Below are 16,402 nucleotides of genomic sequence, written 5' to 3' on the forward strand. Positions count from 1 at the left end.
TGGGAGGAAACCAGAGTACCCGGAGGAAACCCACATGGGCACAGGGAGAACAAGCAAACTCCATGCAGGTAGTGTTGTGGTTGGGATTTGAACCAGCGACCCTTTTTACTGCTAGGCGAGAGTGCTAACCACTACACCACTGTGCTGCCTCATGCACATGGATGGATGACACCATGTACAATGTAAATACAGTCATATTTCTGAGCCCGGGAAGCTGCGGTGCTGATCACAGCTGCCCATAGAATACATGGTTGCTCGCGGTTGAACTCGCGGTACTTGTGTAAACCTGTGTACAACGTATGGGTACATTTTCTCCTTGCTGTTGACAGTACAGCACCCAAAAAATAAATAAAAAAGGGACACAGGAGGATGTCCAGTTCATACGACTCCACTGCTTTCAAGAGGCTGCCAGCCAGGATGCTCTAGGGGAGTTTCGGACCCCCATATCCCTCCCATTATCTACGCCTCTGGTCAAGTTGTCATTTCTGCCTTCTTTTTGACTGTTGTCAAAGTGATGGGCGATCCAAATCTTTAAAGGTTTCACCTGCACAGGGAGGGGGATGGGGAATCCTCCCATGAGCACACTTGTTTTGGTGGTGACAACAAAGAGGTAAAAATTTTCCTCACTTCCCAAGTTGACTTTTGAACAGGAAGTGAAGGGAAATGTTCCCAATATGACCCAGACAGACGCGATCCTTTGGCTTTATACTTTGGGTTACCGACCAGGAACAAGGATATCTTATCATAACAAAAAAAAAAACCCTCCACCTCTGTGAGAAGCCCCTGATTGGACCTGCCAACGTCTCACTCACTGCATGCTAGTTCAAACAACCATTTTATTATTTCCCGCTAACAACATCTCTGTATATATTTTTTTCTCTCCTTTGTCAGAGGCAGACCAGGCTACAGAAGAGGGGATGCATGCCTCTACCACCACTAAGCAGGATATGGGGATTGGTGAGTTGATTGGAAGCTGCTGGGACACTTTATGGTCTAGAACAGTGATATGTTGGGGGGGGGGGGATTAAAAAAAAAAAAAAAAAAAAAAACGATGCCCTCCTGACCGTCTCCTGGGGGGGGGACTCGCTGCCTCCCGATGTATCCAGGGGGGGGGGGCCAAATCGCGGCCTCCCAACCATCTCCTGGGGGGGCCCAAAATCGCAGCCTCCGAACATCTCCTGGGGGGGCCAAAATCGCAGCCCCTCCCGACTTTCTCATGGGGGGGACCAAAATCGCGGCATGTGGACTGTCTCCTGGGGGGGGGGAACCAAAATCGTGGCCTCCTGACCATTTCCTGAGGGGGGGCAAAATCGCGGCCTCCCGACCGTCTCCTGGGGGGGGACCAAAATCGCGGCCTCCCGACCGTCTCCTGGGGGGGTGGGGCAGAGGCCAAAATCACAGCCTCCCGACCGTCTCCTGGGGGGGGGGCAGAGGCCAAAATCGCGGCCTCCCGACCGTCTCCTGGGGGGGCCCAAGATCACGACTGTCTCCTGGGGGGAGGGGCAGAGACCAAAATTGCGGCTTCCTGACCATCTCCTGGGGGGGGACCAAAATCGCTGCCTCCCGACCATCTCCTGGTGGACCAAAATTGTCCGTCTCCAGTGGGGGGGAACTCACGGCCTCCTGACCGTCTCCTGGGGGGGGGGGGGTGGGGGAAAATCGAGGCCTCCTGGGGGGGTGTTGGTGGTGGCGGTGTGAGTGGGGGGGGGCTTTGTTTGCCCCCCCCAAAAAAAATATGGAGCCCGCATAGAACAGCTAAATATGATGGTTGTGTCATTTATATAATAAGAGACTTGGACTATTTATTGTCTTTATAGATGATGGCACTACAGCAGCGGAGCACGAGGACGTCTTGGACGCAACCGAGGCCAACAATGCAACAATCGGTGAGACTAATTGGGCGACTGTATTATCTTATATATAATTTGGCCTCTACACTCACTGGCCCCTTTATTAGGTACACCTGTTCAGTTGCTTGGTAAACCAAAATGCTAATCAGCCAATCACAAAGCAGTGACTCAATGCATTTAGGCATCTAGATGTGGTGAGGACAACTTTCTGAAGTTCAAATCGAGCATCAGAATGGGGAAGAAAGGGGATTGAAGTGACGTTGAACGTGGCGTGGTTGTCGGTGGCAGACGGGCCGGTCTGAGTACTTCTGGGATTTTCACACACACACACACAACCATCTCTCAGGGTTACAGAGAATGGTGGGAAAAAAAGAAAATATCCAGTGAGCGGCAGTTGTGTGGAGGAAAATGCCTTGTCGATGTCAGAGAATGGGAAGATTGGTTCCAGGTGATAGAAATACAACAGTAATTCAAATAACCTCTCGTTACACCCAAGGAATGCAGAATACCATCACTGAACACACAACACATACAACCTTGAAGCAGATGGGCTACAGAAGCAGAAGACCACACCGGGCACCACTCCTGTCGGCTAAGAACAGGAAACTGAGGCTACAGTTGGCACAGGATCACCAAAACTGGGACAATAGACGTTTGGAAAAAACGTTGCCCGGTCTGATGAGTCTGGATTTCAGCTCCGACATTCAGATGGTGGGGTCAGAATTTGGCGCATGGATCCATCCTGCCTTGTATCACCGGTTCAGGCTGGTGGTGGGGGTGTAATGGTGTGGGGGGGTGGGATATCACCAGTTCAGGCTGGTGGTGGAGGTGTAATGGTGTGAGGGATGGGATATCACCGGTTCAGGCTGGTGGTGGGGGTATAATGGTGTGGGGGATGGGGTATCACCGATTCAGGCTGGTGGTGGGGGTGTAATGGTGTGGGGGATGGGGTATCCCCAGTTCAGGCTGGTGGTGGGGGTGTAATGGTGTATCACCGATTCAGGCTTGTGGTGGGGGTGTAATGGTGTGGGGGATGGGGTATCACCGATTCAGGCTGGTGGTGGGGGTGTAATGGTGTGGGGGATGGGATATCACCGGTTCAGGCTGGTGGTGGAGGTGTAATGGTGTGAGGGATGGGATATCACCGGTTCAGGCTGGTGGTGGGGGTGTAATGGTGTGGGGGATGGGGTATCACCGATTCAGGCTGGTGGTGGGGGTGTAATGGTGTGGGGGATGGGGTATCCCCAGTTCAGGCTGGTGGTGGGGGTGTAATGGTGTGGGGGATGGGATATCACCGGTTCAGGCTGGTGGTGAGGGTATAATGGTGTGGGGGATGGGATATCACCGGTTCAGGCTGGTGGTGGGAGTGTAATGGTGTGGGGGATGGGGTATCACCGGTTCAGGCTGGTGGTGGGGGTGTAATGGTGTGGGGGATGGGGTATCACCAGTTCAGGCTGGTGGTGGGGGTGTAATGGTGTGAGGGATGGGATATCACCGGTTGAGGCTGGTGGTGGGGGTGTAATGGTGCGGGGGATGGGGTATCACCGGGTCAGGCTGGTGGTGGGGGGTGTAATGGTGTATCACCGGTTCAGGCTGGTGGTGGGGGTGTAATGGTGTGGGGGATGGGGTATCACGGGTTCAGGCTGGTGGTGGGGGTGTAATGGTGTGGGGGATGGGGTATCACGGGTTCAGGCTGGTGGTGGGGGTGTAATGGTGTGGGGGATAGGATATCACCGGTTCAGGCTGGTGGTGGGGGGTGTAATGGTGTGGGGGATGGGGTATCACCGGTTCAGGCTGGTGGTGGGGGTGTAACGGTGTGGGGGATGGGGTATCACCGGTTCAGGCTGGTGGTGGGGGTGTAATGGTGTGGGGGATGGGATATCACCGGTTGAGGCTGGTGGTGGGGGTGTAATGGTGTGAGGGATGGGGTATCACCGGTTCAGGCTGGTGGTGGGGGTGTAATGGTGTGGGGGATGGGGTATCACCGGTTCAGGCTGGTGGTGGGGGTGTAATGGTGTGGGGGATGGGGTATCACCGGTTCAGGCTGGTGGTGGGGGGTGTAATGGTGTAGGGGATGGGGTATCACCGGTTCAGGCTGGTGGTGGGGGTGTAATGGTGTGGGGGATGGGGTATCACCGGTTCAGGCTGGTGGTGGGGGTGTAATGGTGTGGGGGATGGGGTATCACGGGTTCAGGCTGGTGGTGGGGGTGTAATGGTGTGGGGGATGGGGTATCAACGGTTCAGGCTGGTGGTGGGGGTGTAATGGTGTGGGGGATGGGGTATCACGGGTTCAGGCTGGTGGTGGGGGTATAATGGTGTGGGGTATCACCGGTTCAGGCTGGTGGGGGGGGCTGTATTGGTGTGGGGGATGGGGTATCACGGGTTCAGGCTGGTGGTGGGGGTGTAATGGTGTGGGGGATGGGGTATCACCGGTTCAGGCTGGTGGTGGGGGGTGTAATGGTGTGGGGGATGGGGTATCACCGGTTCAGGCTGGTGGTGGGGGTGTAATGGTGTGGGGGATGGGGTATCACGGGTTCAGGCTGGTGGTGGGGGTATAATGGTGTGGGGTATCACCGGTTCAGGCTGGTGGGGGGGGCTGTATTGGTGTGGGGGATGGGGTATCACGGGTTCAGGCTGGTGGTGGGGGTGTAATGGTGTGGGGGATGGGGTATCACCGGTTCAGGCTGGTGGGGGGGGGCTGTATTGGTGTGGGGGATGGGGTATCACCGGTTCAGGCTGGTGGTGGGGGTATAATGGTGTGGGGGATGGGGTATCACGGGTTCAGGCTGGTGGTGGGGGTGTAATGGTGTGTGTGTGTGTGTGGGGCTCCTTCCAGCAGGATAATGCCCCATGTCACAAAGCTCCAATCATCTCACCACTGGCCAATGAGGTCCCTGTCCTCCAATGGCCTCCACACTCACCACATCTCATCCAATAGAGCACCTTTGGGATGTGGTGGAATGGGAGATTGGGATCATGGATGTGCAGCCAACAAATCTGCAGCGTCTGCCTGATGTTATGTCACTATGGAGCAAAATCTCTGAGGAATGTTTCCAACACCTTGTTGTATCTCTGCCACCAAGAATGAAGACAAAAAGGGGGTCCAACCCGCTACGAGCAAGGGGGGCCTAATAAAGAGGCCAGTGAGTGTATATAACCCATAGAGAGAATCATTCTTGTATGACATCTGGTGGTCACACACAGTACTGCAGTATCCTGGCAATACACAGTTCTGCAGATTCCAGGCACCAATTTAAATATAATTAGAGAAAAAAAAAAATAGACAACAAAAATCCCTTCAGACATCTCGATCCATTGCAAGGATTTCAGCAAACCTCGTTGTAGACACTCAATTCTGTTCTGCAGATGTAAGCCTGTAGGGTGCACTGTGCCCGCCTACTATAATCACTTAATGATTTCCAGGGTTGTAAAGGGCAGCAGCCCCCCCCCCCCGCCCCTTTCACCTGAGAACGCGGTTTCAAAGTACAAAAAGTTAAACGTCCTGTTGCAGGGGATGCCTGTAAATTGGTCTCATGCTCTGTGCCAAGTTCTGGGAATAGCAGTGAGCGGATGGCTGCCCTGGGCACTGTGGTATCATGAGGTGGGGAGGCACAAGGAGATGGGGGGGATTTGTATTGAAAGGGGGACATTGGGGGATGGCAAGGGGGGATTGTTCTAGGACAACAAATTTGGGGAGGTGTGCTAGGAGTGGTGATTTGGGTGGGATTTGTGCTAGGATGCTTGGAGGGGAGATTTGGGGGGGGGGGGATGTTCTATAAAAGTAATATGGTAGAGGGGAAATATTTTTTTGTGGGGGTATTTGTGCTAGGTGGGGGGACATTGGTAGTGGGATTTGTGCTAGGAGGGGGGGCATTGGCGGTGGGATTTGTGCTAGGAGGGGGGGGCATTGGCGGTGGTATTTGTGCTAGGAGGGGGGGGGGCATTGGCGGTGGGATTTGTGCTAGGAGGGGGGGGCATTGGCGGTGGGATTTGTGCTAGGAGGGGGGGGCATTGGCGGTGGGATTTGTGCTAGGAGGGGGGGGGGCATTGGCGGTGGGATTTGTGCTAGGAGGGGGGGGCATTGGCGGTGGGATTTGTGCTAGGAGGGGGGGGCATTGGCGGTGGGATTTGTGCTAGGAGGGGGGGGCATTGGCGGTGGGATTTGTGCTAGGAGGGGGGGGCATTGGCGGTGGGATTTGTGCTAGGAGGGGGGGGGCATTGGCGGTGGGATTTGTGCTAGGAGGGGGGGGGGCATTGGCGGTGGGATTTGTGCTAGGAGTGGGGGGACATTGGCGGTGGGATTTGTGCTAGGAGTGGGGGACATTGGCGGTGGGATTTGTGCTAGGAGGGGGGGCATTGGCGGTGGGATTTGTGCTAGGAGGGGGGGGCATTGGCGGTGGGATTTGTGCTAGGAGGGGGGGACATTGGCGGTGGGATTTGTGCTAGGAGGGGGGACATTGGCGGTGGGATTTGTGCTAGGAGGGGGGGCATTGGCGGTGGGATTTGTGCTAGGAGGGGGGGGCATTGGCGGTGGGATTTGTGCTAGGAGGGGGGGGGGCATTGGCGGTGGGATTTGTGCTAGGAGGGGGGGGGGCATTGGCGGTGGGATTTGTGCTAGGAGTGGGGGGACATTGGCGGTGGGATTTGTGCTAGGAGTGGGGGACATTGGCGGTGGGATTTGTGCTAGGAGGGGGGACATTGGCGGTGGGATTTGTGCTAGGAGGGGGGGCATTGGCGGTGGGATTTGTGCTAGGAGGGGGGGGGGGGCATTGGCGGTGGGATTTGTGCTAGGAGGGGGGGGCATTGGCGGTGGGATTTGTGCTAGGAGGGGGGGGCATTGGCGGTGGGATTTGTGCTAGGAGGGGGGGCATTGGCGGTGGGATTTGTGCTAGGAGGGGGGGGCATTGGTGGTGGGATTTGTGCTAGGAGGGGGCAGATTGGAGGTGAGATTTGTGCTAGGAGGGGGGGGGGGGCATTGGTAGTGGGATTTGTGCTAGGATGGAGGAATAGGGGTACGAAATTTGTTCTGGAAGCAGGAATTTACAGTGGGGGGAGGGGGGGTTGCTAGAAGGGGGAAATTTGTAGTGGGATTTGTGCTGGAGGGGAACATTTGAAAGAATTCCAGAAATCCAGAATCCTCGTCACTTCCTGTACAGTGAACTGAATTCTCAAAGTTATCAGCTTTTCCAGCCATCTTTTGTAAACTACAAAACCCCTCCCACACCTGTGTATTGGAGATGGGGGGGGGGGGTATTTGTAGTCCAAATTAGATGAGCCGCCTAGGAAGACAACTCCATTAATACAGTACAGAGCGTTGTCACCTTAGCACAGGATGGGAGTTACTGGCAGGATCACCAGGAGAAAAATAAATGAAAGAAAAAAAAAAAGGAAGAAAAAAAAGAAAAAAGAAAAAAAAAGGAAGGAAAGAAGGAAAGAAGGAAGGAAAGAAGGAAAGAAGGAAGGAAAGAAGGAAGGAAGGAAGGAAAGAAGAAAGGAAAGAAGGAAGGAAGGAAGGAAGGAAGGAAGGAAGGAAGGAAGGAAGGAAGGAAGGAAGGAAGGAAGGAAGGAAGGAAGGAAGGAAGGAAGGAAAGAAGGAAGGAAGGAAGGAAGGAAGGAAAGAAGGAAGGAAGGAAAGAAGGAAGGAAGGAAAGAAGGAAGCCACCACACGTGAGGACTGCAAATCTGCAATGTGTTACATTTTGTTCTCGGGTTGGACCAATATTTACATTGTAGCAAAGTGTACACAGACATCCCATAATAGGCCCATTGTACCGGGAGAGACAATCCTCCTCTGTTATCACAACAATGGAAATATTTCTATACACAGCAAACCGCACAACCATCTGAACTAAAGGGTATGCACGCCCCGCCCCCAACCCGCCCCCCTCCCCCAACACCGGGGACACGAGGACCATTTATTATTTATACCGTATAAAAAGGCGTCGACACAAGAGAATGAACAGCCAATGACAAAGCATTTTATATACCATATCCGCCAGATGTCATACGAACGGCCCAAGATCCTACGAAAGTCATTTACCACAAAATTTTAATTTTTTGTAAAAAAATAAATAATAATAATAATAATAATAAAATAATTATGGATTCAATCTAAAATTATTAAGATTTAAAATTAAATAATAAAAATAAAAAGTGCATTTTTCTAAAAAAATAAAAATAAAAAAAAAAATATGTGTAAAAATATTAAAATGATGAATGACAATGACCGAAGATTGATTGCAGTAATGGGAGGAGATACGGAATGAAATCGACCCACCCCAAGAAATTTTTTGGCTCAGTCCTCATCCACCTGGAAAGATATCAATGGTCGCTGCCCTGTGGGGGGGGGGGGGGGGGGAATGCAGTGTGACTGTGGGGGGAGGGGACATTAGAGCGTAAGCTCCTCTGGTACAGAGACTGATATGAATGGCTCAGTAAACTCTGTATAGTGCTGCGGTATATGTCGGAGCTATATAAATGTATAATAATAATAATAGTGTGTGACTGTGGGGGGGACATTAGAGTGTAAGCTCCTCTGGTACAGAGACTGATGTGATTGGCTCAATGAGCTCTGTACAGCACTTCAGTATATGTCAGAGCCATATAAATGTATAATAAATAATAATAATAATACTAGTGTGTGACTGTGGGGGAACATTAGAGTGTAAGCTCTTCTGTGCAGAGACTGATGTGACTGTGGGGGAGGGGACATTAGAGTGTAAGCTCCTCTGTACAGAGACTGATGTGACTGTGGGGGGAGGGGACATTAGAGTGTAAGAACCTCTGTACAGAGACTGATGTGACTGTGGGGGGAGGGGACATTAGAGTGTAAGCTCCTCTGTACAGAGACTGATGTGACTGTGGGGGGAGGGGACATTAGAGTGTAAGCTCCTCTGTACAGAGACTGATGTGACTGTGGGGGAGGGGACATTAGAGTGTAAGCTCCTCTGTACAGAGACTGATGTGACTGTGGGGGAGGGGACATTAGAGTGTAAGCTCCTCTGTACAGAGATTGATGTGATTGGTTCAGTGATCTCTGTACAGCACTGTGGTATATGTCAGAGCTATAGAAATGTATTATTATAATATTATTAATAATATGTGATTTATCTTTGTTTTAGCAACATTTACCGTATTGACAACCCTCCTCACTGGCGCCGAGCTCACCACAACCGACGAAGCAACTACATCACTGTACCAGAGTAAGGAATTGATATCTGAATTTTCTTTGGTTTGGTAAGTGCCCCTCCCACCCACCCACGTGATGGCGCTGGGCTTGGGGCGGCTGCCCCCCCCCCCCCCCTGTACACAGTATGTGTGAGGGGTCAGGTCTCCACAAACGTTCGGTCACGGTGTGTAAAACTGGGATCAGTTTGTTCAAAGACAAGGAGGCAGGAGGACAGTCCCCGGTGTTATCCGTAGATTCTCATGATAAGGTGGTCCTGTTATTTTGCAGCGATTACCAGAAGGAGTGAGACTACATTGGAAGACACTATCCATGGCAGAGCGAAAGGTGAGAACTTTGTTGGGGGTTTTGCTGTGAAGACCATCCAACGAAAGCATTGACAGATCGTCCTCTTTATCTCTGGGGGCTGCTCGGGGGTGTTCCACCAATGAAGGAGAATGAGGCGACCATCTCAGGTGGCACTAAAGCTAGAGTGCCCATACTAAAAACCAAATCACACCATGTGCCCCAATCACCGGCGTCTTAGCGACCAATGCCACAGAGCAACATTGGTTGCTAGGATGCTGGCGGATGGTTAGGATTAGCCAATGTGGCAGCATCTTGGCAATCAAAGAGGATGGGGGGGTGGGGTAAAAATTGGGATGACATCCAAAGAGCCGATACTAAAAACCAATAAAATTGTGTGCACCAATCACTAGCTTTGGCGCAACCAATGCCACATACATTGGTTGCTAGGATGCTGGCGGGAGGGGAACTGGGGCGACATCTAGAAAGTCCATACCAGAAACCACTGACACTGTGTGCACCAATTCCCAGCAGCATTGGTTGCTAGGATGCTGGCTATCAGTCACTTGGCCAGCATCTTAGCAACCAAAGAGGATAGAAGGGTGGGGGGACAAAAATAGATCGACATCCAGAGTGTCCATACTACAAAACCACCGACACTGTGTCCCCAGCGCCCCTAGTCACTGTGTGCCCCAATCCCTAGCGCCCTAGTGACCAATGCCAAACAGCAGCATTGGTTGCTAGGATGCTGGCAGCAGGGTATCCTTAGTTGCTGTGACAGCATCCTAGCAACCAAAAGGAGGTATAAGTATACAGTATAGTACAGCATTACAACACACATAGGGGGCGATTTACTACAACTGGTGCACACAGAATCTGGTGCAGCTCTACATAGCAACCAATCGGCTTCCAGGTTTTATTTCCGAAGCTGAAATGGACCAACCTGAAGTTAGAAGCTTAAAATAAAAAGTAAGCCATGGCAGGTGCCAAACTTCCATCCTGACATGTTTAACGTAAAACGGCAGATAAAAGAGGAAATTGAAATTATCCTCGGAGCAAAATCATTCCCGACCTCACCCAACATTTTAAAATTTTCTGCTTTTCAGATGAGACCAGAAGACTGGAAAACGAACGGATCTTCTCTTACGGTTGGTATAAAAAAACAAAACAAAAAAACAAAAAACAAAAAAAAAAAAAAAACACACCTTTGTAGATTTTGGCTTTGAGGGGAAGAGAAAAGCACAATTACTGCGCAGCACTGCTGAGCGAAGGAGCGCCCGGGGCGATGGCGGTAGTTCAATCGCTGCAGGGATACTGCAAGCTCAAAAATGGAGCAAATGTCTCTCTATGGTGTGAGCTACACAATGGGGGCAGAGAGGGGGGGGGGGGGGGGTGTCTATGTATCTAAATTCTATAATTCATAGCAGTAACCCAGTATTCGTTCTGGAGAAAGCACCGAATGTTATTAGACTATTTCCTGCGTTGGTCGAATGTGAACCCCCCCCCAGCCCCCCCCAGAAAATACCACATTTGGTCACTAGATGGTGATAAGTGTAATAGGAATTTTGAGCTGCACTGTGGTGCACAGGAACACACAGTAACTAGCACAAAAAACGCGTTACGCAACGCACCACGGTCTGCACAGGAGGTTTTCTACGCTAAAAAGTAGAGCAGCTACCGAAAAAAAAACAAAAAAAACGCTGTACTAAGCACGGCCTGCCTATGGAATAAGGGATCATGGGGCGGTCACCGTGTACATATAGAGGGGAATTTATTAAAATTTGGGACAGCCAGAGTCTGGAGCAGCTGTGCATGGCAACCAATCAGCTTCCATCTTTCATTTTCAAAGCTTAGCTGAACATAGAAGAAGCCGATTGGTTGCCATGCATAGCTGCCCCAGTTTTGATAAATTCACTAATAGTGATATATAATAATATATACACACACACTTTTTTTTTTTTTCAATGGTATACTGTGCAGGTGAATGGAGTCAGACAAACATAACTGTAATAGAGATTTATATATATATATTTGGCTGACTACATTCACCTGCACAGTATACCATTGAAAAAAAAAAAATAATAATATATATATATATATATATATATATATATATATATATATATATATATATATATATAATTTTTTTTTGTTATGTAATTGTAAAATTTACCATTTATAAAATATGTTTAATATATCAAATTAAAATGATAAATATATAATATAAATTGAATTTCAAATATTTAAATTACTAAAGGGCTGCAACCCCATCAGTTTCAATGATGGGCTTCAGCAGTCACACAGAATATTTCTCTAGTATGAAGCAGACAAAATGTAGATGTCATGGTATCGCTTATCAACAGATTGGCTGACTCCATACAGTATACCATAAAAAAAATTAAATAAAAAAAAAATAAATAAATAAAAAAAAAATATAACACAAAACAAAAAAAAAAAAAAAAAAAAAATACCCCACAACAATTTAGATTTAAAATTAGAACTTAATATAAAATATATGATATTTAATATGTAAATATAACATTTATAAATATGAAAAAAGGTGATATAAAATATTCATTACCAAAAGGCTGCAACCATCCATTTCCCATGATGCACTGCAGCCAGCACACACAGAACATTCCTCTAGCATGACGCGGACAAAACGCGGACGTGGTGATATCGCTATCAACTAATCAATATCACCAGTCAACTGATCAATAACTTCATCAGCTAAACAAACAATCAACATCGGGCTTCCAGCAGAGATAGCGAGTTAGCCAAGGGTAAAGGGATTCAAACATGCTTGGGATAAACATAGGATTTATACTCAGACAAAAAAAAATAGAAAATTTAATAATATTATATATATTTTAGAATAGTAATAATATTATAATATGTATAAAAAACATTTAAACATTATAAAAATAATATTAATAATACAATTTAAAAAAAAAAAATGCAAAAAAAAAAAAAAAACACACAACTGTATACATTATAACAAAAAAAAAATAGATATATATATATATATATATATATATATATATATATATATATCTATCTATCTATCTATAAAAAGATAAATTAGAAATAAAAAAAAATAAAAGGGGGACTCAATCTAAAAGGGGTAGGCAACCTCGGCCCTCCAGCTGTTTTTAAACTACAAGTCCCATGAGACCTTGTAAGACCCTGACAATCACAGGCATGATGGGATTTGTAGTTTGAACACAACTGGAGGGCCGCCGGGGTACCTATCCCTGAAACATGTCGATCTCAACACTTGATTTTTTTTTCTGCCATCCATTTTCTATGTTACAATATCATAAACTGATCAATATCGCCAATAATATAAATATATTTTTCCCCATTGCAGATTACAGAAGCCTGAGGCAGTGGGGATTGATCTGCGCTCTCCTCCTTTGTATTATCGGCTTCCTCGTATTGTTCAGTGAGTATCTCGCTCGCCGCCGTACGGCTTCCATCTTGGAGTCCATTCATGCCAATTGGGGTTTAACACACCCCGATGCACATACATGGGCTGGCCATTGTTTGATACGTTGGCGTGCGTTGACAAAATACATTGTGATGGGTGGGAGTGCAGCCTCTAGGTGGGGTTGATCACAAGGACTTCTCTATGGACATTGCACACTGTGTGACTGTGATGGGGCCCCCACTGCTGCACAGTGATTTATGTATTCAGCAGCAGCAGCTAATCGATGTATTGGGATTAAACAAAGGAATGTAAAGCCTGGGGTGTCTATAACCACTAGAGGAACTGATTTCAGATTGGAGAGATAAGAGGGACACAAGGGCCCCCTGAAGGTTTTGGTAGGGGGGGGGGGCCCATTACATTGTCACAGCCCTGATGATACAAAGTTTAGGCGACTTACTGGTGAGATGTCTTGTGTTCCAGATCTTCTGATGGGACCTCTCTGCTCCAAGGCGTTTACCTGTCTGATTGGAGTCACCTGAGCTCAGTGAGGTTGTTGAACTGTCAGGTGGCCAATCGGACAGGTAGAGGGAAGACCAGTAATGTCGTCTCCCTTAGGGGTCACCACACCGGCAATCCTGTAAAAGGGGACAACCAAGAAACCGCTCACCTGTGTCTACAGCGTCACTCCCTCTAGATTATCGCTCCCCATAGAAGGGAGAACACCTACCTACTGCAGTCATCTGCATGGAGTGATGCTGTAGGTAAGTGTTCTCTGTTCCTGTTGAGCATGAGGTGGGCCTTACAGAAAGTATTACCTTGCAGGGGTCTGCTAGTACACTCATATAGGAAGGTTGGGGTATTGTTCAAGGACTGTGTGGCAGGTTCATAGAACGTTCCATTAACGACAATATCTGTTTTGAGTTCCCGGGTCTGTACTCCCGCTGTGCCCATTATGAGGGGTTCCCACCATCCCTGTGCTGAGTTCCTGGGTCTTTACACCTGCTGTACCCATTATGAGGGGTTCCCCCCATCCCTGTACTGAGTTCCCATGTCTTTACACCTGCTGTGCCTATTTTAAGGAGTTCCCATCATCCCTGTGCTGAGTTCCCGGGTCTGTACACCCGCTGTGCTCATTATGAGGGGTTCACCATCCCTGTGCTGAGTTCCCGGGTCTGTACACCTGCTGTGCTCATTATGAGGGGCTCCCACCATCCTTGTGCTGAGTTCCCAGGTCTGTACACCCGCTGTGTCCATTATGAGGGGTTCCCACCATCCCTGTGCTGAGTTCCCGGGTCTGTACACCCGCTGTGCCCATTATGAGGGGTTCCCACCATCCCTGTGCTGAGTTCCCGGGTCTGTACACCCGCTGTGCCCATTATGAGGGGTTCCCACCATCCCTGTGCTGAGTTCCCGGGTCTGTACACCCGCTGTGCCCATTATGAGGGGTTCCCACCATCCCTGTGCTGAGTTCCCGGGTCTGTACACCCACTGTGCCCATTATGAGGGGTTCCCACCATCCCTGTGCTCAGTTTCTGGGTCTGTACACCCGCGGTGCCCATTATGAGGGGTTCCCACCATCCCTGTGCTGAGTTCCCATGTCTTTACACCTGCTGTGCCCATTATGAGGGGTTCCCCCCATCACTGTGCTGAGTTCCCATGTCTTTACACCTGCTGTGCCTATTTTGAGGAGTTCCCACCATCCCTGTGCTGAGTTCTTGGGTCTGTACACCCGCTGTGCTCATTATGAGGGGCTCCCACCATCCTTGTGCTGAGTTCCCAGGTCTGTACACCCGCTGTGTCCATTATGAGGGGTTCCCACCATCCCTGTGCTGAGTTCCCAGGTCTGTACACCCACTGTGCCCATTATGAGAGGTTCCCTCCATCCCTGTGCTGAGTTCCCGGGTCTGTACACCGGCTGTGCCCATTATGAGAGGGTCCCACCATCCCTGTGCTGCGTTCCCGGGTCTGTACACCCGCTGTGTCCATTATGAAGGGTTCCCACCATCCCTGTGCCGAGTTCCCGGGTCTGTAGGCCCGCTGGGTCTTTTGATTTGATTTTTGGTATTATTTATATTTGTATTTTTTAATTAAAAATAAAACTCTTTCCTGCAGGTGGAAGATGTCGGGGAAAATCTTGCAGGAGACGACAGAAGAGGTAAGCTGAGAGTGAGAAGTCTCTGTTCTGTTGCTGGGAGGTTCTGTACTAATGGGGGGGGGGGATGAGTGACAGAGTAGAACTTTTAGAAGTCATGTGACCACAGAACTTCATTCGAGGGTTAGAATCCCTGTCAGGAGTGTAATGCTGTCTGTGTCCTCACCGGGGAGAGTCATCCCTCTCTCTTTTTGATCTGGTGACCATCAAGACAGGAAGTGATGAGAAACCCAAAAGAAGTAGAAGTTGTCACCGAAACAGGAAGTGAGAGGAAATCTTCCAATGGTGGACATCTGTTCATTTTGTCCTCATTTTGTAGAGATTTTTCTGTGCTTCACCATGACAGTGAATGGAAATTCCCCCAAAAGATCATGAACAGCCACCATAAGGGACCAATGAGACTTTAGCGTCCAGCGCACATTGCGTTTACGCACACGTGTGTAAACACGCTTTTTTTTAAAAAAATGTTGGCTGGCATTGCGTTAAGGCAATAGGCTAGCAAAGGACCTAACCAAAAAAAAAGAAGACATGCGCCATTTTTCGGAACACACAATTGCGTTTTGGCTGTAAATGTTTTGACTGTAAATGCACTTTAAGCTTACTGTGACAACTTTGTGTCTTATAGGAGATATAACATAGCGGGAGTCTAGGTCGCTGTGGCCTTAGAAGACCAAAACCTGAAGCCAAAAATGACGTTGCACTTCCTGTGCAAGAAAAAAAAAAAAAGAAAACAACCAAAAAAGCCAACAAAGGAGCCTTAACCCTACCCAGCACTGTGCTATGTAATAAATTTATTTTATAACTTTAAACGTTGGCATGTAGACTGTCATTTGTCGCCATCTAGTGGTAAGTTGGCACTATAACAGGAGTCAATATAGAAGAGGTGTAGTGAATTCAAAATTCAGGAGCTCCGAGCTTTGTTTGTGCTACGACTCCGATTCTTGTATAAATGTCACGGGACGTAAAAAAGTATGCAATGTGCAATTTCCAAAACAATTCAATAATATTTGGTGTGTCCCTTTCAGAGTGTCCTCCTTACACCGGGTGTCGTCATCAGAGGGTCCCCATAACATCTGGTGATCAAGTGTCCCATGAAAATGCCCTCTTACATCAGGTGTCCCCATCCGGGTGCCCCCTCCCTTACTTCAAGTGTCCCCATCCGGATGACCCCCCTTCAAGTGTTCCCATCCGGGTGCCCCCCATACATCAGGTGTCCCCACCTGAGTGCCCCCCTTACTTCAAGTGTCCTCATCCGGGTGCCCCCCATACGTCAGATGTCCCCATCCGAGTGCCCCCCTTCAAGTGTCCCCATCCCGGTGCCCCCTTAATTGGTGTCCCCATCAGGTGTCCCCCCCTACATCAGATGTCCCATCAGAGTGTTTCTCTTACATCGGGTGTCCCCCTTATACTAGGTGTCCCTATCAGTATGTCCCTCTTACATTGGGCATCCCCATCAGAGTGTCCAGGGTTTTTTTTTTCCCAGCAGGAAAGTGTAGGAA

General features: G+C 48.9%; 1 protein-coding gene across 2 annotated transcripts in view; it reads left to right on the forward strand.

The window, feature by feature from the left end:
• The window catches only part of LOC143933466 (uncharacterized), a 34,832-nt gene extending 19,120 nt beyond the window's left edge, over window positions 1-15,712 (forward strand). Inside the window, exons 5-12 of one of the 2 annotated variants that reach the window (XM_077456371.1) lie at window positions 892-957; window positions 1,818-1,886; window positions 8,972-9,052; window positions 9,307-9,363; window positions 10,428-10,469; window positions 12,692-12,766; window positions 14,864-14,906; window positions 15,529-15,712. In XM_077456371.1, coding sequence (XP_077312497.1) covers window positions 892-957; window positions 1,818-1,886; window positions 8,972-9,052; window positions 9,307-9,363; window positions 10,428-10,469; window positions 12,692-12,766; window positions 14,864-14,906; window positions 15,529-15,553 — 458 coding nt within the window. In that variant the 3' untranslated portion in view covers window positions 15,554-15,712. The remainder of the gene's footprint in view (window positions 1-891; window positions 958-1,817; window positions 1,887-8,971; window positions 9,053-9,306; window positions 9,364-10,427; window positions 10,470-12,691; window positions 12,767-14,863; window positions 14,907-15,528) is intronic. The other variant, XM_077456372.1, reaches the window with a different exon arrangement.
• The last annotated feature ends 690 nt before the right edge of the window (window positions 15,713-16,402 follow it).

This window comes from Lithobates pipiens, unplaced genomic scaffold, assembly GCF_037356315.1.
Source record: "Lithobates pipiens isolate NorthernLeopardFrog02 unplaced genomic scaffold, aLitPip1_a1.2 Scaffold_27, whole genome shotgun sequence".
NCBI lineage: Eukaryota > Metazoa > Chordata > Amphibia > Anura > Ranidae > Lithobates > Lithobates pipiens.